Source organism: Sander lucioperca, chromosome 1, assembly GCF_008315115.2.
Source record: "Sander lucioperca isolate FBNREF2018 chromosome 1, SLUC_FBN_1.2, whole genome shotgun sequence".
NCBI classification, from domain to species: domain Eukaryota; kingdom Metazoa; phylum Chordata; class Actinopteri; order Perciformes; family Percidae; genus Sander; species Sander lucioperca.
The window spans coordinates 3,482,501-3,506,332 of NC_050173.1; the positions used below are offsets into that span (position 1 = coordinate 3,482,501).

A 23,832-nucleotide genomic window follows, 5' to 3' on the forward strand; every position below is an offset into this window, starting at 1 on the left:
GCTATAACGCAACTTGTGCACTTTTGATTAGCTCCTACTTATATAATGTTAGCTTTTATTCATATATAAATATCATATACATTCATATATTTCAGTACTTAATTTGTATCTAACATTTTCAGCTCATTATATATTATCTGATTTTATTTTATTTGATAGTATATGTGATTCTAGATAAACTTACATCTATTTTATTATTATTAGACTTATTTATATTTATTTAATTGTTCCAGTACTATTGAACATGTATTTTATCACTTTTCACAAAGTAATCTCATGTGCTACATAATGACAATAAAGTGTTGGAACTTTGAACTTTGAACTTCAGCTGTCCTGTCAAAGGCCTAAAATACCCCAAAAATTATCTTTCAAAAAAAAAGAAGAAGAAAATCAGCAGATGGTCACCTTTGAAGAAGCTGGAACTATCAGGTGAAAAATGTTCAGTAGAATCACAAAAGAATCAAAGAAGTTAAATGAAGCAGAGTTTTATTAGTTTAAGAGGTCCATGGAGTTCAACATGCTGCAGTAAAATCCTCTTTTATGAGATTACATAAAACTTTATTGATCCGCAGAGAACACAAGTCATCCATTGCTGCAGCACAAATACTTAAATAGGAAGTAAAGAAATGCAGAAAAGAGTCCAAAATAAACACATTAGAAGAATATTTTACCATCTACAATAATACACCAGACCTTAACGTGTTAACATAATAATGGTTACTTACTTAGTTTGTATTCATATAGTTATATCATAGAAAGATAATATGGTATATAATGTAATAAAACAGCACAACATGATAGTATATGGCAAATTGGGAGTTTTACATGTTTATAGGCCTACAGTAACAGAGGTCATGTCTCCCAGCAGGTGAGGACTCTGCTATGAGTCAGTGTGAGGACAGAGAGGAGGGAGCCCCTCCCTCTAAAACCACTCTGTGTGGGGACCATGACAGCCAGACCAAAGCTCAGAGGTGAGATGATGATAGACTCTTCTCCATGTTAGAGCTCAGCACTCACATCACTCCTCCATCATGATTCACACTGAATATATATGTATATAATATTAACTATATACTTTATTAGTCAGAAAAGAGCCAACGACTGATTATCTACTGAGATGAGACAGCATATTTCATTAGATTACGTTTTGGTGAATAGTTACTCAATCACTGTCTTTGTTTGTATCAGGATGCAGCAGGAGAAACCAGGACCTGAACCCAGCTGTGTGTCCATGAAGAGTGACTGGTCTATGGGTCGTCTTATTCAGTTTAAAGATGGACAAGCTGTTGATGAAAGGTAAGTTATTGTTATTATCAGACTCTCTCAGAGCTTTGTGCAAGTGAAATCACAAGTCATTGTTGTTAATTTTTTTTATTTTGTGGAGTTGACTCTAAAGTCATCAGACTCATGTTGAGTCAAAGTGACGTGAGCTTCTGCTTCAGAGTGCAGCACTAAGAAAAGTTCACATGTTCACAACATGATCTACTCTGAGACAGATCCATTTATAATGTTCATCCTGACACTCAATTCTCAAAATCAGACTTATGGTATTATTGATATAATGATATAACAGAGCAAATTAAATAATGTAACTAGTTAAAAGTATTATTTTCATCATAAACTACTTATATTATTGATTGTTTTTTTTTTTCCAATATTATTAGTCTGCAGCAAAAACCTGAGCCTGAACCTGGACCTGAACCCAGCTGTGTGTCCATGAAGAGTGACTGGTCTATGGGTCGTCTTATTCAGTTTAAAGATGGACAAGCTGTTGATGGAAGGTAAGAATTTGAAAATGAACTTTGTTATTATCTAACTCTCCTGAGAAGAAGAATCCAGACTTGGTCCAGAGCTTTGTAGTCTGTTGTAGGACTCCACAATATAATGTGTCAGCAGTACTTACATCGTACTTTATTAGTCAACAAAGAGCCAACGATCGATTATCAACTTACATGAGACGGTATCTTTCATCAGATTACATTTTGGTGAATAGTTACTCATCCACTGACTTTGTTTGTATCAGGATGCAGCAGCAGAAACCAGGACCTGAACCCAGCTGTGTGTCCATGAAGAGTGACTGGTCTATGGGTCATCTTATTAGCTTTAAAGATGGACAAGCTGTTGATGAAAGGTAAGAATTTAAAAGTGAACTTTGTTGTTATCAGACTCTCTCAGAGCTTCATAGTCTAGGTTTGGCAATGCCACAAAATGTGATTTTGATCTGATGACCACTGATACTAGGAACAGAACCACAAGACAGATTAGCGCTGCCCAAGACGATTGTGATTGGTTTAAAGAAATGCCAATAAACCAGATCACATTCTTCTCCCATCCCAGAATGCAGTGTGGACTAGTCAGACTTTCCCCTGAAGCGCTGTGGAGGAAGGTCTGGCAATGCGAGACTACTGAGAGCTCTGTTTTGCGCTGCTGCGGATGTGACAGCCAGCCCATTTCATGGCAGAGAGCTGTACTGTCACCTGTTTTAATACATCCAGGACTGTAACTGACATCTGAAATTGAAATATGACGGCCGGTTCGGGCCGGGATGGACCGGCCGTTCGAGAAATTTCCCGAACCTCCTGATGGCCAGTCTCAAATTGCCAGACCACTGTCCACAGCGCTGTGGGGTAAGGTCTGGCTACACCACATATATTGCGCTAAGCTCCAGATGCAGCGACGGTGGCTCTGCTAAATAGTCTTGGGAAGGAACTTGTTTTGGTGGAACATTTGCACCCCGCAAAAGAAAATGTCACATACAATATTAAATGAAGTTAACTGTTGACACAATACAGTAACGTGAGCAATTTACATTAGCTGGATACATGGTTAAAAGTACCAGTGTATCTCCGTGTGTACTTCGTCCACAGCAATCCCACCAATCGGTCCCAAAACATCCCAGTTAGAGAGGAAATGCTGTAAACATTCTTTGTAAATCTTTACAATCATTCCCCAAAAGAACCAAGGAGGCCTGCCTTGTTGCACAATTTTAATTTTTGTTAAATCTTGCCATTTTCAGCTTGTAGCTTCCTAGCTTGTAATGTGTTGTTGATTACCGTAGCAAAGGGATTTGGAGAACGGCAACACAGAGATCAGAAGGTGAAGGGAACGTGCCAGATGTCAGGCAATTATCCTGGAAATATACTTCTATTGATCCAAACTACTTCGCACTGCTCATAGCTCTCCAGAGTGCATACCTGACTTCTTGTACTTCCAAAATCCCAAAACCCTGAGTTGTAGGCATTTGTCAATATGCTACATGTCACGATTTTGATTTTAAATCCCAGAATTTATCCAAATGACCTTTCAATTTGGGTTATCTAAATCAGAAGCACGATCTACAATTCCCCCAGTATTTTTTCTCTATACACCCCAGCCTACTTGTGTATGACCAAAGAAAAAACCAAGAGACACAGTTTAGCATACTGTCTGTTAGCATGCAGCTAAATACACTTTTTGTAGAACATTTACTCATCAGAGTTGGAGATGAAATGATGGAGAAACATCAGAATTGAAAAATTCTCCTGCTCCCCTGAAGTCACTGGTGTGGGAACATTTTGCGTTACCTGTGAGTGAGTTATGGAAATAAACAACGAAGAAAAAACATGTCGGCTCCAAACAAATCCTCAAACTAATGGTGTATTCCATTACACCTCTTTAAAAACTCTGAGAAACTGTTGTTGTGAAGTACCCTTCTGCCATCTAGTGGCTCATATTGTGGCATTGCTGTCCCTGTTATAAAAAATTCTTCCTATTCAGGAATGTCCGTACAGTAATCCTCAATACAACGTCATTGATGCATTTAGTAATGTAGCCAATGACTGCGTCTATGTATGCGTCTAAACTATTGTCCTGAACCACATAACACTCCATTGTGCTACCTCAATAGCCACAGTTGCCATTTTGTCATCACCAGGACTGTCCGCAGATCATTAAATGTTCTTAAACTTGATGTTTTCTCTACAGCGTTCACCAGGAGAGCTCAGAGAGCCTCGATGGTCAGTCTCACCTGCAGCATAAAAAATACCTGGACTCCATATTTATGGTGTGTACATATTAAAAGAAAGTTTTCATTATTAACTAAGGATTCAATTATAAACTACCATTCAGATCCCAATAGTCTCCATGCTGATCTTTTCAAACCAGCCGGCCTTCAGACTGAGAGATGAATCACATGTTGAGTTCTTTAAACTAAATGTTGAGTTTATCATTCTGTTCCAGCTGTTGGAGGAAAGCATCGTCACTTTTGTAAAGAACGAGCTGAAGAAGTTTCAGAAGGTTCTGAGTCCAGATTACCCAGAATGCTTAGAGAGTCAGAGGGAGGATGAAGATGTGTTGGACGGTGAGGATGAAGAGCAGAGGAGGAGCAGCAGAGAGGCATTTCTGAAGATCACACTGCACTTCCTGAGGAGAATGAAGCAGGAGGAGCTGGCTGACCATCTGCAGAGCAGTAAGAGGATTTTAACAGATTTAAAAATGGGACATTTACTAATGTTTGAGAATATGCATTATAATATATACTTATTATTTGAGGACATCTAATGTTGAAATATTTTCTTTGACCTATTGATCTTCCTTGTTTGTGTGTTGTTTCAGGAAGTAATTCTGGAGTTTGTCAGTGTAAACTCAAGTCTAACCAGAAGAAAAAGTTCCAGTGTGTGTTTGAGGGGATTACTAAAGCAGGAAACCCAACCCTTCTAAATCAGATGTTCACAGAGATCTACATCATGGAGGGAGGGACTGCAGAGGTCAATGAAGAACATGAGGTCAGACAGATTGAAATGGCATCCAGGAAACCAGACAGACCAGAAACAATAATCAGATGTGAAGACATCTTTAAAGCTCCACCTGGAAGAGATGAACCAATCAGAACAGTGATGACTAAGGGAGTGGCTGGCATCGGGAAAACAGTCTTAACACAGAAGTTCACTCTGGACTGGGCTGAAGACAAAGCCAACCAGGACATCCAGTTCATATTTCCTTTGACTTTCAGAGAGCTGAATGTGCTGAAAGAGAAAAAGTACAGCTTGGTGGAACTTGTTGATCACTTCTTCAGTGAAACCAAAGAAGCAGGAATCTGCAGGTTTGAAGAGCAGGTTGTGTTCATCTTTGACGGTCTGGATGAGTGTCGACTTCCTCTGGACTTCCACAACACTGAGATCCTGACTGATGTTACAGAGTCCACCTCAGTGGAGGTGCTACTGACCAACCTCATCAGTGGTAAACTTCTTCCCTCTGCTCGTCTCTGGATAACCACACGACCTGCAGCAGCCAATCAGATCCCTGCTGAGTGTGTTGACATGGTGACAGAGATCAGAGGGTTCACTGACCCACAGAAGGAGGAGTACTTCAATAAGAGATACAGAGACAAGAAACAGGCCAGCAGAATCATTTCTCACATCAAGACATCACGAAGTCTCCACATCATGTGCCACATCCCAGTCTTCTGCTGGATCACTGCTACAGTTCTGGAGAAGGCATTGAAAACCAGAGAGGGAGGAGAGCTGCCCAAGACCCTGACTGAGATGTATATCCACTTCCTGGTGGTTCAGTCCAAACTGAAGAACATCAAATACGGTGGAGGAGCTGGGACCAATTCAAACTGGAATAAAAAGATAAAGAAGATGATTGAGTCTCTGGGAAAACTGGCTTTTGAGCAGCTGCAGAAAGGCAACCTGATCTTCTATGAATTAGACCTGACAGAGTGTGGCATCAATATCAGAGAAGCCTCAGTGTACTCAGGAGTGTTCACACAGATCTTTAAAGAGGAGAGTGGACTGTACCAGGACAAGGTGTTCTGCTTCGTCCATCTGAGTGTTCAGGAGTTCCTGGCTGCTCTTCATGTCCATCTGACATTCATCAACTCTGGAGTCAACCTGCTGTCAGAGGAACAATCACCATCCCTGCTGCCTAATGTCTTCAGAGTCAAACCTAAAGTAAAACGTCTCCATCAGAGTGCTGTGGACAAGGCCTTAGAGAGTCCTAATGGACACCTGGACTTGTTCCTCCGCTTCCTCCTGGGTCTTTCACTGCAGACCAATCAGAAACACCTACAAGGTCTGATGACATATGCAGGAAGTAGCTCACATACCTATCAAGAAACAGTTAAGTACATCAAGACGAAGATCAGTGAGAATCTGTCTTCAGAGAGAAGCATCAATCTGTTCCACTGTCTGAATGAACTGAATGATCGTTCTCTAGAGGAGGAGATCCAACAGTCCTTGAGTTCAGGAAGTCTCTCCACAGATAAACTGTCTCCTGCTCAGTGGTCAGCTCTGGTCTTCATCTTACTGTCATCTGAAAACAATCTGGATGTGTTTGACCTGAAGAAATACTCTGCTTCAGAGGAGGCTCTTCTGAGGCTGCTGCCAGTGGTCAAAGCCTCCAACAAAGCTCTGTACATGCACAGAATTATCCAGATTAATTTAGTTTTTCTTTAATTAGAATTTGTTTTGGTTTGTTTGTATCTGTGTTCTTATCTGTTGCTGATTCCTTTTCAGACTGAGTGGCTGTAACCTGTCAGAGAGAAGCTGTAAAGCTCTGTCCTCAGTTCTCAGCTCCCAGTCCTCTAGTCTGAGAGAGCTGGACCTGAGTAAGAACGACCTGCAGGATTCAGGAGTGGAGCATCTGTCCTCTGGATTGAAGAGTCCACACTGCAGACTAGAAACTCTCAGGTTGGTGCTCATCTATTTGAAAATTATGAACCTCTAAGTTGTTATTTTCTTCATATATTAATAATTGGATAACTTTTCTATTGAATCTCTTTTAGGTTGAGTGGCTGTACATTGACAGAGAGAAGATGTGAAGCTCTGCCCTCAGTTCTCAGCTCCCAGTCCTCTAGTCTGAGAGAGCTGGACCTGAGTAATAACGTCCTGCAGGATTCAGGAGTGAAGCTGGTGTCTCCTGCACTGAAGAGTCCACACTGCAGACTGGAAACTCTCAGGTTGGTTTTCACTTAATTAAAAAGTATCACCCTCTGAGCAGTTATTTTCTTCCTATGTTAATTATTGGATTTACTTTTTATTGAATCCCTTTCAGACTGCATGACTGTGACCTTTCAGAGAGAAGCTGTGAAGCTCTATCTTCAGTTCTCAGCTCCCAGTCCTCTAGTCTGAGAGAGCTGGACCTGAGTAACAACGATCTGCAGGATTTAGGAGTGGAGCTTGTGTCGCCTGGACTGAAAAGTCCACACTGCAAACTGGAAACTCTTAGGTTGGTGTTCATTTAATTAAAAAGGATGACCCTCTGAGCGGTTCTTTTCTTCCTATGTTAATTATTGGATTGACTTTTTATTGAATCTCTTTCAGACTGAGTGGCTGTGACCTGTCAGAGAGAAGCTGTGAAGCTCTGTCCTCAGTTCTCAGCTCCCAGTCCTCTAGTCTGAGAGAGCTGGATCTGAGTAAGAACGACCTGCAGGATTCAGGAGTGAAGATGGTGTCTCCTGGATTGAAGAGTCCACACTGCAGACTGCAAACTCTCAGGTTGGTGTTCAGTTAGGACCTGAGTAACAATGAAAGTTAAAGCAACATTGTGTAACATTAATATTTTTTTTCTTGTGTTGTGTCCCTACAGTTTCATAGTAATTTACTTCTACACTGCTATCATAAATATCGATACCTCTACACATGCATCTAGCGAGTCAACAACTCTGCTAACAGAGCCAAAGGTGCGAAAACACAAGACATAGCAACCAGCTAATATTACTTAATAGTCCAACAACAAGAAGGCCAGCTCTCTGTCCTGCCCTTTTTTATTTCGCAAAACTCTCTACAACGTCTAAAAGCAAGTCAGAGTTGTCTGGCGGCAGCTCGGCTACTCTGTTCTGTTCTCTTTTTAGCTTCCTTTACTCTTTTCAGCTTACCTTCACTACACCCTGAGGAAGGCTCAAGCCGATGTGACAATCCCCTTTGTCAAGCTCTTCTGATTTTTTGTGCAGATTCCCCACTTGAAAGGGATTTGATGCATCCACCCCAGAATAAAGAACTGGATTTCACTCAGTGACCAAACACTTCTTTTTCCTTTTTTCCTTCTTTTATTTTGGCACACATCAGCAGTTCAATATGAGTTATTGCTTCAGCCAAAGAAGGCATTTGGATTCTTTGTAGGTCCTTAAGCTGCTTAACAGTTTTGTCTTTTCTACCAGTAGCAGTAGCAGAAGCAGGTGAAAAACCTTTAACACAAAGAAAAGAAAATACACATTTTTATCATATTTTTTAACCATTTTTTAAACCCATTTTAACGTTTTTATAATACTATTTACCCATATATAAATGTAGTAATTAAACAGTTTATCATACTTATTTAACATATTTAAAGTGCAATTATTTAAACCAACACCATACATTTTAAAATAGCTCATATTAGCCCTTCATCTCACCGTGTTTGCTACAAACCCTGAAGCAGTATGCACTTTTAACAGTTACCAAACACTACCTCCCCATTGTTTAGTTAAAAAATATTTACAACAGTTTAAACACGTTTGAAATCAATATGGTAAGCAGACAAGTCTCTCAGGCATTAAAGGGTCAAGTGACGCTAGAGTCTCTGTATCGCTGCCGACCGTGTGGCTACAGCTAAGCTAACGTCTATAACAGCAGAAACGGTTTTCAGCAGTCTCAGTTCATTCAGAGCTCCGTCTCTTACCGGCTGCCATTTGGGTGTTGTAGATCAGTTCCGCTTGCTTTAGCTGGCGATCGAGGCAGCTTTTTGGACAGTCTCCTTTCAATTTTGCCGCTCGTCAACTTGTGTTTCCCTTTACTATGTTGTCTCCTTTTTAAAGCCCCGGGCAAAACTCGGCCGGGCACATTGGTTCCGCCCACTTTACCAATCGTCCGCTTGAAACAGCTGCTTGGGATTTAAACCGTTTTTCTCCAGTTTGACTTGACACCCTTTTTGACAGTCTCACTACGTTGTGTATGTGGATCTGCATCTGCACATGGGGAAACCAGACTGAATCAGGATAGGCATGTCCACATCACAGACAGAGACATAGAAGTCCACAGCAGTTATCAGGAGTTCTGCTCTTTATTAAACTTGTTTTAACTGTGATCATATAGTGGAAATTGTTATTTTTAACAAAAGTATGACAATATTTATATAATACCTTGTCTCTCTGACAGTAAGATGACACCAGAATGTATCTTTTCCAGTAACATTACACATTTTTCACATAATTAAAGTCAACATCAAATACAATGACAGTTAGTTGCCCATGGGGAAACCATACCAAATCAGGATAGGCATGTTGACATCACAGACAGAGACATAAAAGTCCTACACAATGCACAGTAAGTCAGAATGGAGAAATAGCATTAGAAGCAATGCAAAATAGGCTACATTTAGCATTCAGCTCTGAGCCTAAAATTAGTGACTCACTAATCACGCTGGGTTTGTACAGGCAGCTTCAACAACAGCAGGACGGAGCAATTAAATGCATTCCCAGTCAAAAATCAATACTAGCGTAAACCTACTTCCTATGCAGCTGCTGCAATATATATGCAGAGGAGGAGAAATCAGTCTCCACAAAATCATCTGATTATTTATTTGTGCTTTAGAATGTAATCACTGCAAAATAATTATAAAATAAGGTTTATTTGTCTCCTACTGGACAATGAAAATGTAAAGTAGCTACACACCATTAGTTCTTGTTGTGTACAGCTAGACTAAAGCCCCACCCATTTCTAGCACTAAGGGTAATTTTTATGTATTGCTCCCGGGTTGTGGCCAGGTCGTACCTGAATTGTCATGACTGTGTGTGTTTGTGGGTGTGTGTGTGTGTGTGTGTGTGTGTGTGTGTGTGTGTGTGTGTGTGTGTGTAGTCTCTCAGGCTGTATGATCTCAGAGGAAGGTTGTACTTCTCTGGCCTCAGCTCTGAGCTTCAACCCCTCCCATCTGAGAGTGCTGGACCTGAGCTACAATCATCCAGGAGACTCAGGAGTAAAGCTGCTTTCTACTTTACTGGAGAATCCAAACTGGAGACTGGACACTCTCAGGTATGGACGGTAGGGTTGGGCGGTAATACGGTATACCACGGGATCTAAAAATAGCAACGGTATCAGTTTCAATACCGTCATTAAAAAAATGCAATGCATTTATATAGGAGACAAGGATTAACTATTAAATTGTGGTGACCCACAAGTAGACTGAAAGAGACACTCACCAAGGTACTGTAGCTTTAAGGGAGAGGTGTTATGATATACGAGTTCCGGGGCTGAATTATGTCAAACAACGACGGTGGTGAAAATGCTAGCGGCGCGGCTAATGTCGGTGCTATCTATGCTGCCACCATCAAGTTACCGGACTTTAGGCAGCACAACCCACAACCGTGGTTTTAGCACATCGAGGCCCAGTTCCAGCTGAGAGGAATAACACAGGACGTTACAAAGTATTTCCGTGTGGTATCGGCCTTAGATGCCTCAACAACAGCCAGGGCTAAGGCGCTGTTAGAGGCTCCTCCGGCTAACGGCAAGTACGACACACTCAAAACATTCCTGTTGGAACTCTTTGAACTGTCGGAGCTGGAGAAAGCAGACCGCCTGCTGTCCTTGAACGGCTTTGGCGACAGCAAGCCGTCCGAGTTAATGGAAAGCTTCCAGCACCCATGCACACCGTAATGGCCGTGCGCTGGCTGTGGAGGCAGACAGGATTTTCCTCGCCAACCGGCAACGGTTTGTCCACGCGCTGCTGCCCCTCCAGCACACGTCTGCCCCGCTTGCACTCCACAAAATATAATTCATGTAATTATGTGTGGTTGTCATCACGTGACAGTGTGGAGGAGAAAGTAGTTTTTTGTAAGTTGTTGTTATGTTATTATTGTTTCAGTATTAGTGTTTGGTAGCCTATTCAGTTTCTGAACGGTGCACAAGCCAACAGTTTGGGGACGCTGTCTGAGCCTTACGTCATAATTTTTAATAAGTCACGGTAATACCATATACCATGGTAAAATAGGGAGGAGGTTTGACGGTATCAAAATTTGGATACCGCCCAACCCTAATGGACGGACGAACACTTTTTTTTTTTTTTGTCACTAACTCTGGTTCATGTTTAATGGAGGATCTAAGTGAAGGAGTATTACAGGGGTTCTCAATCTTATAACACAAACACTGATTTTTACTCAAGGTCAAAAGTCCAAAATGATTCGATTGGCATTAACAAAATAAGATTTAATCAACTTGCATATAAATGTTATGCAACATACATTTAAGTTGAGTACTCACTTTTCCTAATCAACTTTTGTAGTAATACAGGTAGCTGAAATTGGTACCAGTACCAAACGGGACCTTTTTTGGTAGCTTACAAAATAATTGAACTTAATTGAACACTGTTAAGATTTACCGTATTTTCGTTTTTCGGTCAAATGGCCTTTTGAATGGGAGTGCTAGGGGCACTTTTATGCTAGCCTCAAAATAACTATTTTTAAAACACTAAGAAGGCTTGACACAACATGAAACTTTGCTCCAAGTATCACCAGGGGTTCTACACCTTAACAAAAGCATTGACAACATTGTTTGTGTACCCAGAGTTTACTAAAAAGAAAGGTTTTGAGCAACTCACGTTAGCAGTTGTTGTTTACGCTATCTGCCATTTTCCCAGTCAAAAATAGACGATCTCTGAATGTGAATGAACGGACTCCATAGGAGGAAATGTCATTCCTATATGAGGCTCCTTTTTCAACTACAAGGTCAATATTGTGTTTCACTAACGACAAAAAACAAATTATCCATGCATTTATATGGAACTAAGCTTTTGGAGCTTTCCATCTTTACTCTCCTCCCTCGGCTATTTTTGACTGGCTCGATAGACGCCGACCGGAAGAACAACAGCTACAGTGAGTTGCTCAAAACCTTTCTTTTTAGTAAACTCTGGGTACACAAACAATGTTGTCAATGCTTTCGTTAAGGTGTAGAGACCTTGGTCATACTTGGAGCAAAGTTTAATGTTGTGTCGAGCCTTCTTAGTGTTTTAAAATTAGCTATTTTGAGGCTAGCATAAAAGTGACCCTAGCACTCCCATTCAGAAGGCCATTTGACTGAAAAACTAAAATTCAGTAAATCTTAAAAATGGCGATTCTGTCCTAAATATGCTTTTAAACGAAAGTTTGACTCGAGTACATTCACAAAAAGACCCTAGGTTGCATTTTGACGAGAGTTACGCTTTAAGTTAGAAAAATAAGCAAAACCTTTTTTATCCTATTTACATGTAATTTATTTAGACCATTTTACACACCAAACTAAATAAAACCCCTCCAGCCTGTCAGTCTGTCACCAGGGCATAGAGAATGATGTTGTGCATGTCTCTGTCAGGGTGGTAGAGAAGGTTAGGACCCAAATGCAGTTCAAACAGATTTATTTCCACCAGGAATTACACTACAGGCTGTACACAACATGAAACACACAAACAGAAGTCACACTAACAGAAAGTAAGAATCCAACAACAGACAAGGGAAACAGAGAGACTAAATACACAGGGTAATGAACACTAACAAGGGACAGGTGATACAAACAGGTGAAACACATCAGGGCGGGGCAGAACAATCAAACAGGCGGGAAAACAGAAAACAGGAAGTAATCTAGACAAGACAAGGGAGAACAAACAGATTTCAAAATAAAACAGGAAACCAAGCAAAACAGAGAAACAAGACTACCACAATAAAACAGAACAAAATACCAAAACCCTGACAGTCTCAGAGTAAAGCCGCCTACACATGATAGGCGGCAAAACCGCTCTGCGGTGGTTGTTCCATTAATTTCCTACGGGGAGGGCAGCTCAGATTTGCCGCTTTGTGCTGAGCTCAAAGTTCAAATTATTTCAACTTTGACCTAGTTGACGCTGATCGTTCGAAGGTGAAACCAATGAGATAATGGCATGTCATTGCCTAGCAATTGGAAATAGCTTCCTTGCCATCCTTGATGACCTTTACCTGCGCTGCACTTTGCTCTCTGCGCCCTACCTAGCGGTGCACAGAGAGAAAATTGCGTATCATGTTTAGGGGGCTTCAATGTAACCACACTGTGACAGCTTTAGCAGCATTGCCCTGAGTTTGACTTGAAAAGCTGCAGAGTCGACGTAGTCTCACTCCGTCTCATTTCACACTATGATGGTTAAACCTTGCAATTATCCACAGCCCTGGAGTATGAAGTTGATTGTGACTTTGTTTCTTCCTGCAGGGTGGACCATGGTGGACCGCACACACTGAGACCTGGTGTGAGGAAGTGTGAGTGTGTTTTAAGTTTGTCTAAGAGAACTCAGCTGTGTTACACTAGTTTAACCCCTTCCTGGCACTGGAAGTATAATATAAGATGAGGTTACTTACTATTTCAATGTTTTACTGGACAGGATCCTGAGTACTGTACAGTTGATGGTGAATTGGCTAAATCTCCCTTTACCAGTGGATGCTATTATTATAAGCATAATTAACTAGTGAGTAACTATAAAGAAATAATCAAGAAACAATAGCGCGGTGCTTCCACTGTTGAACTACCCAACACACTATGAGCTATATCGGTATTTCCCCAGAAACAAATGTCAAGTATTTTAAATGTAAACCGTAGTAAAATTAAATGTTCAGGACAGCCAGGTAAAATGTATAACACAAAGAAATGTATTCTACTATTCTGGTTTCTCTTTCTGTGTTGTATTCAAATATTTTGTCTTAGTGTTTTTTTCAAGATATCACTTTATGTTATACATAAACATCTTTACTGCTTTTACAGTCTCAAATAAAACTCTAAACACGTGCCAATGCACTTAAAAATCCCTTAGAGAAAATGATTTCTACCAATACATTTCAAGCAAGTGTCCTCTAACCCTTTTTCACTTAAATATGAAACTTTGGCAGTTGACTTAAATTTTACGAAGGTAAGTTACCCTTTAAAATAAAATAAAACTCCTTTCTTTCTCTCACAAGAACACACCAGTTACCACTAACCAGTTTAAGCTTTTTAAATGTTCCAAATGTAACGAAGTGCTTGAGTTTTTAACCTTTGGGGCTCATAAGTTGGAGCAATAAATCCTTAAATCCTTTTTACACCAGACTGACTCAACTTTTTGAAAAACGCAACCTCATGTAATGCTGCGGTGGCCAATCATGTAACTGGAGATCAGACTTGTCAGTGTGTTTTGAGCTCTGGTTTGAGGTGGTGTGAGAGTCCCGTACAGGAAACAGGAAACATCACTGCCTCTGAGGGGAATAAACGAAACACAAGAACTGAACTGTTTCCTCCAACAACAAAACACTCGCTCCTCTCTTTTCTTTCTCTCTCTCCTGTGAAATAAAGCTGCCTTCAAGAGCAGTCGGAAACGTTGAGATCTATAACATTCTGACGGAAAACAGTAACTGTGAAATATAAAGTCTACTCATGCTTTGTTTGGGGTTTAAGAAAACAACAGGATGTTACACACATGGGCTGTTTCAGTGACACTCCCACTGCGGAGAATCACCGGATCGCCCCGTTTCTTAAAGCGTAACTCACACCAAAATGCATCCTAGGGTCTCTTTGTGAATGTATCCGAGTCATACTTTCGTTTAAAAGCATAATTAGGACAGAAGCGCCACTTTTAAGATTGATGGTATTTTCATTTTCGGTCAAATGGCCTTTTGAATGGGAGTGCTAGGGGCACTACTATGATCGCATCAAAATCGCTATTTGTAAAACACTAAGAAGGCTCGACACAACATGAAACTTTGCTCCAAGTATAACCAGGGGCTCTACACTAGGGATGCACGGAATCCAGGATTCGGGTTCGGATTCAGCCGAATAATGAGCTTTTTGACGGGGTTCGGTTTCTGCCGAACCATAGAATTTTTTTCCACCGAACCGAACCCTACGCTTTGCAAAGCGGATTTGTCTTGTGGATGCAAGGACCCTAAACACTCCAAAACATCGCTGCTGTTAAAAACATTTGGTATGAAACATCCTAAAGAATATGAGTTGTGCATGAAGGAATCTACAGACAGCAGCCAAAATGCAGCAACTTCACAGCTAAAAACTGGTGTTAACCAGACAGTGGCTCTCCCGGGCTCTCCGCCGTTCTCTCAGTAAATTAGTCTCCCTACAGTGGGAGTGGAGTGACCGAACGGCCGGCTGCTGCTCGTTAGCTAACGTTAGCTTTCTAATTTTACCCACCCAACATGATTCATCATACACTGGTTAGCGAAAATTTGCCAAACAAAATTGTTACTCATTTGGCGATTGCTTTCCTACGATGTGAAAAGAGCGTGTAAATTCAACATTAAGTTGTTACATTTAACTATTTTAGAGGCTGTGGATGCTGTTTACTTTATTAAAGGTCCAATATGTAATATAGTTACTGTAATAAATCCAAAAATGACCCCAATGCATCATCAGATATTAAGGAAACATGCTAAGTTAAAATACTATCTTTTCTGACAACAATGCTAATGCCAGTATTTTCTCCTTTTGAAATTTCCGTTCCGTGACGGAATTTCTGTTTGTGTTTTGGCCTGTTTGTTGTTATCAACTGCCCAGTTTGTCAGCCAGGCCGGGTTGCCAGATATAAAGTACCTGTAAAAAACGTAAACCCAGTGCACTACAGCTGTAAGGTTAGTACAGCCATGAAAGCAGCAAACAAATGAACAGGATCAACGGAGATTGATTTTACCCGACAAAAAAAACGGCATGTTTCTAATAGCTGCGTGACCAGAGACGTAACAAACCCGTCTGGGTAAATATTGGAGATGTATTTGAAAGATGGAGACAGCTTAGAGCCCAAAAGGACGCAGAGTTGGCTAATTTCCTCTTGAACAGGTAAGCATTAGCTTCAGGCTAATTTATCACAGCTACTAGGGACGGGCATTTTATGTCATTTCAACATTTGTGTAGCTACTCACATTGAATTATATAGCTAGAGTACCTGAGTTGGTTACTCACAAAAACAACTGAGACACAGCCAGTGAAGTGATCCCGACTGGTCCTGGCTAACGCCACCATGCTAACCCTGCTAACAGCTAATGTTAACGGAGGACCAGGCAAGCAGCCACGGCTGTTTACAACGTGTAGCCTGTTCAGCGGCTGTAGCCGACAACGGTGAGTTATTTGAAGCCAAGAGAGGGGTGTTGTAAATCAGAAAGAGAGGACCTTGAGTTTGCAGTGTGTTTAGCAATTGTTGCCGTAACTCTAAGCCAATAAAGTGTGTTCAGTTGGGTGGAGAGGATGGCAAGGTAATGGTATTTTTAGCGGTTCCTATCGTAATTCTAAGCCGAGGAAGTGTGTCTGTCTGGTGTGTGTAGAGGATGGCGAGGTTGTGGGATTTTTAGCAGTTTCTATGGTAATACTAAGCCGAAAAAGTGTGTCTGTCAGTTGGGTACAGAGCTCCACGTGAGCACGGGCTTTTATGACTGTCAATATAGCCAGCATCTAACGTTAGCTACTCCGCTGTGCTGTGGAGTAATGTCTGGCTATGTGAGACAAGCGTCTAGCAACATTGTTGTGGATGCTCCGGTATCAGCCTGGCAACCAACGTGAACTTCGAGTCTGGGGAGGGAGGGGGGACGGGGGAGACGACTGTCTCCAGTATTTTGAATTTGTACTGCAGTAACTATTTTAAACACTAGCTGTCAGTATTACATATTGCACATTTAATGTGTTTACTGTGTTAATGGACTGAGGATGGGAGGAGGATTCGGTATTTGGTTTCGGATTCGGCAGAATCTTAACCAGTGGATTTGGTATTCGGCCGAACCCCAAAAATCTGGATTTGGTGCATCCCTACTCCACATTACATTACATTACATGTCATTTAGCTGACACTTTTATCCAAAGCGACTTCCAATTGCTATATATGTCAGAGGTAACACGCCTCTGGAGCAACTAGGGGTTAAGTGTCTTGCTCAGGGACACATTGGTTGATGTATCGCAGTGGGAATTGAACCCAGATCTCCCACACCAAAGGCATGTGTCATATCTACTGCGCCATCACCACCCTACTCTACACTCTCACTTTAGCAGTTGGTTTCTCCGCTCGCTGCCATCTTCAGTGAAAAAGAGTCGATCTCTGAATGCAACGTAACAGGGAGGAGAGTAAAGATGGAAAGCTCCTAAAGATTAGTTCCATATAAATGCACGGATAATTTGTTGTTTTGTCGTTAGTGAAAAACAATATTGACCTTGTAGTTGAAAAAGGAGCCTCATATAAGAATGACATTTCCTCCTATGGAGTCTGTTCAGACACACTCGGAGATTGACATTTTGTCTTTTTCACTTTTTTCTTAAAAGTGGTGCTTCTGTCCTAATTATGCTTTTAAACGAAAGTTTGACTCGGGTACATTCACAAAAAGAGCTTGGTTGCATTTTGGCGATAGTTGCGCTTTAACGAAGAAGAAAACAGCCGAGTAGAGTCAACGAGCTGGATTAGATGGAAAAAAATGAAACGCAGCACTGAACTGCTTCCTCCAACAACAAAGCACTCGCTCCTCTCTTTTCTTTCTCTCTCTCCTGTGAAATAAAGCTGCCTTCAAGAGCAGTCGAAAATGTCGAGATCTATAACATTCTGATGGAAAACAGTAACTGTGAAATATAAAGTCTACTCATGCTTTGTTTGTGGTTTAAGAACACAACAGGAAGTTACACACATGGGCTGTTTCAGTGACACTCCCACTGAGGAGAATCTCTGGATCTCCCCGTTTCTTAATGAAGAAGAAAACAGCCGAGTAGAGTCAACGAGCTGGATTGATGAAACAGCTAACACTGTCCTCCATAGGGCTGTACAATATATGTTTCTTTATCCTCATCTGGATATCAAATGCTGCAATAAACACACGGTGAAAAGACACTCAGAGATTTTTTGAGGTAGTTGGAAGAAAAGATCAGTAGAAAACTTTAACACTATAAAATGTAACTGCCTTTTATGTTCAACTTAATGTTCAATTGGTTCAATACAAGAATGTTGGCCAACAAGCAGTTTGGCCTTTAACATCGGTTTATTCATTGTAATAATATTGTTATTGCAATATTCAATCCAGACCATAGGCGGTGCAGATATGACTAGGCTACATAATTTTTACCGTGTGTGTGTGTGTGTGTGTGTGTGTGTGTGTGTGTGTGTGTGTGTGTATGTGTGTGTGTGTGTGTGTGTGTGTGTGTGTGTGTGTGTGTGTGTGTGTGTGTGTGTGTGTGGTAAGATGTGTGTGGTGTATTTGGCCTGCTGCATTACTCTTCTGCAAATATAAGCTCCTGTATGAAAGCTGCAGTAATGGTTGTCTAAACCTGGCTTGTTGGCTGCTATTTGAAATCTGTTCGGTGAGCTAATCACAGTTTTATGGTGCTGTTGTCTCGGCAACTCTAGTTTTAACTTTAGTTAAAAAACATAAATCAATCTCTCTTGTTCGCTCGCTTAGTAAACTGCGGCAGAGGTGGGTGTGTATCTGTGCATGTGTGTGTAGGCTGTGTGTGTCAAGGGAAACTCTAAATTTCAGAACACCCTCACTTAGGGTTCCCAGACGTCCCGATTTTTAATTGCTTCAGGTCCCGACAAAAGCCTCTCGGGATGCTAAAATGTCCCGGTTTACACCAGGAGCGGCGTGAGCCGGTTTTGCTGTGGCTTCAGCCACGAATGTTTTGAGTGTAGCCCCGAATGTAACTTTGTCCAGTTTATTTATCCGAGGCGAATAGAACGGGCAGCTATGTGCGGGGTCCGACCGTGCTGTATTTGTTGCTATCACCTAGCAACCGTCTCTACATGAGGAAAGCTGTGAAAGGTGAAGTTTTCGGAGGAATCATAGCCAAATCATTCTTATACATTGATGCCATCAACACAAAGTTTAGGAGCGCAATACTAATGATTTAGTTTGAACTTCCTGTGATGTTCCCAGTCTACGGTTCAGACTTAAACACACAGAGCTCTGAAGCAGACCTGTGCGTCGCTTAGTGTCCACTCTCTCTGTAAAATGCAGGGCAGCTTCAGGTTTATGGACGCGCTCTGCTGTCAACATGCTGCGGCAGATGTGTTGCGTTTGAGCTCCGTGTATTTCTGCAGTAGTTTCAGGTTTCCACCTCCGATGTAGAGCGGCGTACAGCCACTTCCCTAAACTTTGTGTCATTCAGAGTCCAGAGACCCAAACGGGGCTCTGAGTCTGTTAGAAGGTCTGAGATCTACCGCATCAGCAGAGCAATCACTTAATGCACAGCAGACTATGGTCCAGGTAGCCTATAGATTATTTTCTGAAATATAGTGACTTTATTCTTGTAATAGCCTATTATAACTTTATTTTTGTCAAAATATCACGACTCCTCCAAATCACAGAGAACACAGATGTACTGTATTTTGAATGTGCACCAAGTTTTGGACATGAGCAGAAATCTTGCTCAAACACATCTGAAATATTACAGTCCAGGAGTTTGTTAATACATTAACAACAAAAGACGCAAAACAGGAGGGAGGAGTAAATGATGCCTATAGGCTACATGTGTGCTGACTCAGATATAATTAGAAAAGTTGATCCAAAATAGAATAAATAGTTGAAAGCAATACAGAATGCCTGAGCCTTACTTCAATATATTCCATTATATTTTCATGTTTGGATCTCACATAAAGATAGACATCGATTCAGAAAAAGGTAGAAATAGGTGCATAAGAATTCACCAGAATGCAGGAAGTGAAGTGTTTAATGCTCAAAATGTTCAATAAATCATTTTAATTATTTTGGTGTTATTGGAATAAATAACACTTCAAAAAATAATTTTTAGAAAAAATCTCACACTAAACTGAAAAAGGCTGTTTTACAGGAAAAAACACGGATTATTAGATGAGGAGCCTACAATCAAAATAATGAAGTTACTGTCTGTGTCTGACCTGGGATGGCACATGTTCACATTAAAAAGCGTGTGCGTGCACGAGCACTACGGTGACGCGCAAAGTGTCCCGGTTTTACTTCCGGGAAATCTGGTCACCCTACCCTCAATGAAACGTGGAGCGACCCCATAGCACCAGCAACAGAAGATCTCTGGAGCCTCCACAGCCCTAGTCCTCCAGTGAAGTCCTGGTTTCTCCCGGTCCTCGGTGAAAGCTGCGGCTGGTGTTTACAGCTGACTGTCCCTCACGGCGGCGCTAGCTTAAACGTCAACAGTTAACAGTTAACACTTTTCAAAACTAGTGAAAACAAAAACACAGCTAACCTGCCTGAACTTCAGTTAAAACTACGGGATAACAAGTTACCAAACTGAGAGTTGAACACGACTGTTAGCTGTAAAAATGATACTTGTGCCAAAACTTTAAAGTCCATTAGTCTCCAAACATCAGTCAGCTGGACATTAAAGTTAGTTTTTCTCTCCTCTGCTGACTGCATGTTTCTCCCTCCAACGTGCTCTACATGTCCTCTCTGACTTCCTCCTTTCTTTTCTACTCCCCAACAAAGTCATCTGATTGGCTAGGAGTGGAGCTATACAGGAAATAATTCACTTAGATTACTCCACTGAAAATACATTACACTTCACCTCAAAACAAAGGATTATGGGAAATGTAGTTTTCATTGTATTTACCCAGTTATGAACTGAAACAACATTTATTCATGTAGTTAACTGTATAAAATAAACTCTTTATTTATATTTATTTAACAGTATTTGTGATTTTTAGATTTTCTTGCCTGAAGTATGAAGATAAATTTCTCTTATGAGATAAGTTTCTGTTTTTGTGGCTGGAAAGATGTTAGAACTATGTAATCCACAAACAGAACAAACTGAACACGTTGATCCAACAGAACTAATAAATATAATAATAGATTTGGATCATCAGCTGTCATCATCGGGTCAACACGAGGACAAGAAGCTGAACATTGTTGACATGTTGACTCTCATGTTCACTAACTGTTCATGTTGTTAGAACTGGATTGTTAAACATCACTCACAGCTGGATATGAAATGAACGTTTGAATGGTTTTCTTTCAGTTATTGTCAGTGAAGTTGTTAATAAATCATCAGATGATAACCTGCAGCTGTATTGTGTCTTGTTCTCTCCATCAGATGTCTGTGAACTGGAACTGGACACAAACACAGTAAACAGAAAACTCAAACTGTCTGACAACAACAGGAAGGTGACACATGTGGAGGAGCGTCAGTCATATCCTGATCATCCAGACAGATTTGACTTCTGGGCTCAGCTGCTGTGTAGAAATGATCTGACTGGTCGCTGTTACTGGGAGGTCGAGAGGAGAGAATGGGTTAATATAGCAGTGAGTTACAGAGGAATCAGAAGGAAAGGAGACAGTGAAGACTGTAGGTTTGGATGGAATGATCAGTCCTGGAGTCTGCACTGCTCTGATGAAGATGGTTACTCTGTCAGGCACAATAAGAGAAGAACAAACATCTCCTCCTCCTCTTCTAACAGAGTAGCAGTATATGTGGACGTTCCTGCTGGCTCTCTGTCCTTCTACACAGTCTCCTCTGACTCACTGATCCACCTCCACACCTTCAACACCACATTCACTCAACCTCTTTATCCTGGGTTTGGGTTCTGGCCTGGTACCTCAGTGTCTCTGTGTCCTCTGCAGGACTGAGAGTCTCTCCTGTGGACAGAAACACTGACTGAAGATCAGCTGCTGAAATCAAAGTTCAGTCTGTTCACCATCACACACACTCTGCACTGTGAAGCAGATCTGAGACTCAAACACAAAAACATTCATCTGATTTCATCTCTGGGATTATCAACATTTGAACTGTTGGACTAAAAACACTTCATGATATGTAACATCTAAAAAATAATCAACTGGTATTGGTTACTATTATGTCCTTTATATTTATTTTATATTTCTAAATGCTTTTAATAAAATCTCTACGTTTCATCTTGAGGGAGATCATTTGTTCATTTGATCATATCATGATTTCATTCATCAGTTGACTCTCTTTACTGAGATTGATACAATTCCCCCAATAATCTTTTAGCTTCAGTCTTCATCACAGACTCCAGCAGTTTTGGACAGTACCGAAGCCAAGTGAATGTAAAATCAATCTGAGCATCACAGCTAACTGTTTTAGACACAGATATGGTAATAATAATGCTCCATAATGCTGTCAGATTGCATTTTTTTTATCGTCCCATTTTCTTAAGAGGAGGAGCCCTAAACCTCCTGCCAAATATGGTCACCCAAGTCTTTTCACCAACCTGGGGAAAAGTGCCCAGTGTTGTTAAACAGGAGGAATGTGAGGTAGAACAACAGCCTGTCAACTGCTACTGTTGATTCTGCATCAAGCTGCACAGTTTGGACATGTGCAGCTAACTGACTGCAGCTGGAACATCTGGTGGAGCATCACAGCTGTCTAAAAACAAGGACAGATGTTAATGACTGCTACACTTGATTATATCAATAATTCATAATCAATTAGCCTTGTGTGATGACAAAAACCAAAGTTTCTAAATGTCTGACTTGTTTTCATTCCTGCAGAATGACTCCTCAACAATAACTCCCATCCCAATACTGACCTTACTTCCTTCACCTTTTAATGGTTCTGCTATTACCTTCTGCTTTGGTAGCACTAGGGTTACAACCTTTCTGCCTAATGTCTGTCTCATCTTATTGCTTTTCCCGTCTTTTATTCCTGTTGGCCAGTCAGACTCTTAAAGTTTGGATTTTAGTTCTCTTACAAGCCAGTAACTGACACTCTGCAGATATGATAGTTTTGTCATTGTGGAACAAACAATCCTTCATGTACATAGACTCTTTGTCCCAAAAACTCTAAGGATTAATATTATTATAACATCTAATTTCATTTTACTTTGTAGTTTGAATTGAGGATTTAAAAGTATAAAATGTGTGCAGCAGGAAACAGACCAGGTCAGATAGCAAACAGCTGATTTATTCATCTGACTTGTAGAATAACCTCAATGATTGAATTGTTTGAAATGTCTGGGAATGTGGAACAACTAAATGCAAAATGAATGAAATAAAACAAGGCCACATGCTGATTATTTGTGAGTTGATTTGATGGATTTATTCTTCCTGTTGTGTCTGTGTTTAAACTCCTAATTAAAAGGTAAAGTTTCCATCCACTAAAAGTTCTGTTGTTGCTGCTGACAGACTCAGATTATTATTCTAAGAGTCTGACAACATTATGAAAGGATCCCTACAGAGATAGACCTTTTAGTTAAAGAGTAAGATCCTTTTAGTTTAACATGAAACAGCCCCGAAATCTCCATCACCAAACCCACCAGACTCCATGTAAATAATCAGGACTTTTAGCATGTATAGAGCCAGCATATCTCCACATGGAAATGTGTGAATTAAGAGTTTATTTCAACCAAACCAGAGTGGTGATTGTTGTTGGAACAGTTGATATATATTTTTTCTTTTTCTATCGACTATAAATGAAGTGTGTTTAATAATCATGAAATTGCTATTTTATTTAAATGGAGTCTGGTGGAAACATACATTTAAATGCTTACATTATATTTAGTTATTTCTCTTTATACTTACAAATTGTTTTAATTATTTAAGTGCTGTACATTATTTAATACTCAAGTAAAGTACAAGTACCTCGAGTTAAGTCCAGTACTTGAGTAAATGTACTCAGTTCCAGTCCACCACTACCTGATTCATTGACTGAATGTGTATCTGTAGTTCCCCTCCTGACCTCGAGGTGGAGGCCTTCTTTCATTTTAAACTTTTAATCTGAAAATCCCTGACTTGGAGGAAACCGGAAGTCTCGTTGCTTCACTGTGCTCTCGAGCTGGCGGCGGGATAGTTGTGTAGTTTATTAGTGAGTTTTAAACATAGACAGTATAAGAACGGTTTGAAGAAGACAGAGCTCCAGGTAAACCCGCACACACACACTCAGGTAAACACTTTAATAACTGTTCTTTTACACGGCTATCAAAGCGAATAGAAGA

General features: G+C 40.6%; 1 protein-coding gene across 1 annotated transcript in view; it reads left to right on the forward strand.

Annotated features, from left to right (window-relative positions):
• LOC116039531 (NACHT, LRR and PYD domains-containing protein 3-like) overlaps positions 1 to 21,666 on the forward strand; it is a 22,561-nt gene extending 895 nt beyond the window's left edge. The window contains exons 2-14 of the mRNA XM_036002278.1: positions 869 to 971; positions 1,189 to 1,296; positions 1,665 to 1,781; positions 2,024 to 2,131; positions 3,964 to 4,042; positions 4,219 to 4,447; positions 4,594 to 6,394; positions 6,498 to 6,671; positions 6,767 to 6,940; positions 7,305 to 7,478; positions 9,816 to 9,989; positions 13,164 to 13,210; positions 20,973 to 21,666. Of these exons, the coding sequence (XP_035858171.1) occupies positions 883 to 971; positions 1,189 to 1,296; positions 1,665 to 1,781; positions 2,024 to 2,131; positions 3,964 to 4,042; positions 4,219 to 4,447; positions 4,594 to 6,394; positions 6,498 to 6,671; positions 6,767 to 6,940; positions 7,305 to 7,478; positions 9,816 to 9,989; positions 13,164 to 13,210; positions 20,973 to 21,505 (3,807 nt within the window). The 5' untranslated portion in view covers positions 869 to 882 and the 3' untranslated portion in view covers positions 21,506 to 21,666. The remainder of the gene's footprint in view (positions 1 to 868; positions 972 to 1,188; positions 1,297 to 1,664; positions 1,782 to 2,023; positions 2,132 to 3,963; positions 4,043 to 4,218; positions 4,448 to 4,593; positions 6,395 to 6,497; positions 6,672 to 6,766; positions 6,941 to 7,304; positions 7,479 to 9,815; positions 9,990 to 13,163; positions 13,211 to 20,972) is intronic.
• The last annotated feature ends 2,166 nt before the right edge of the window (positions 21,667 to 23,832 follow it).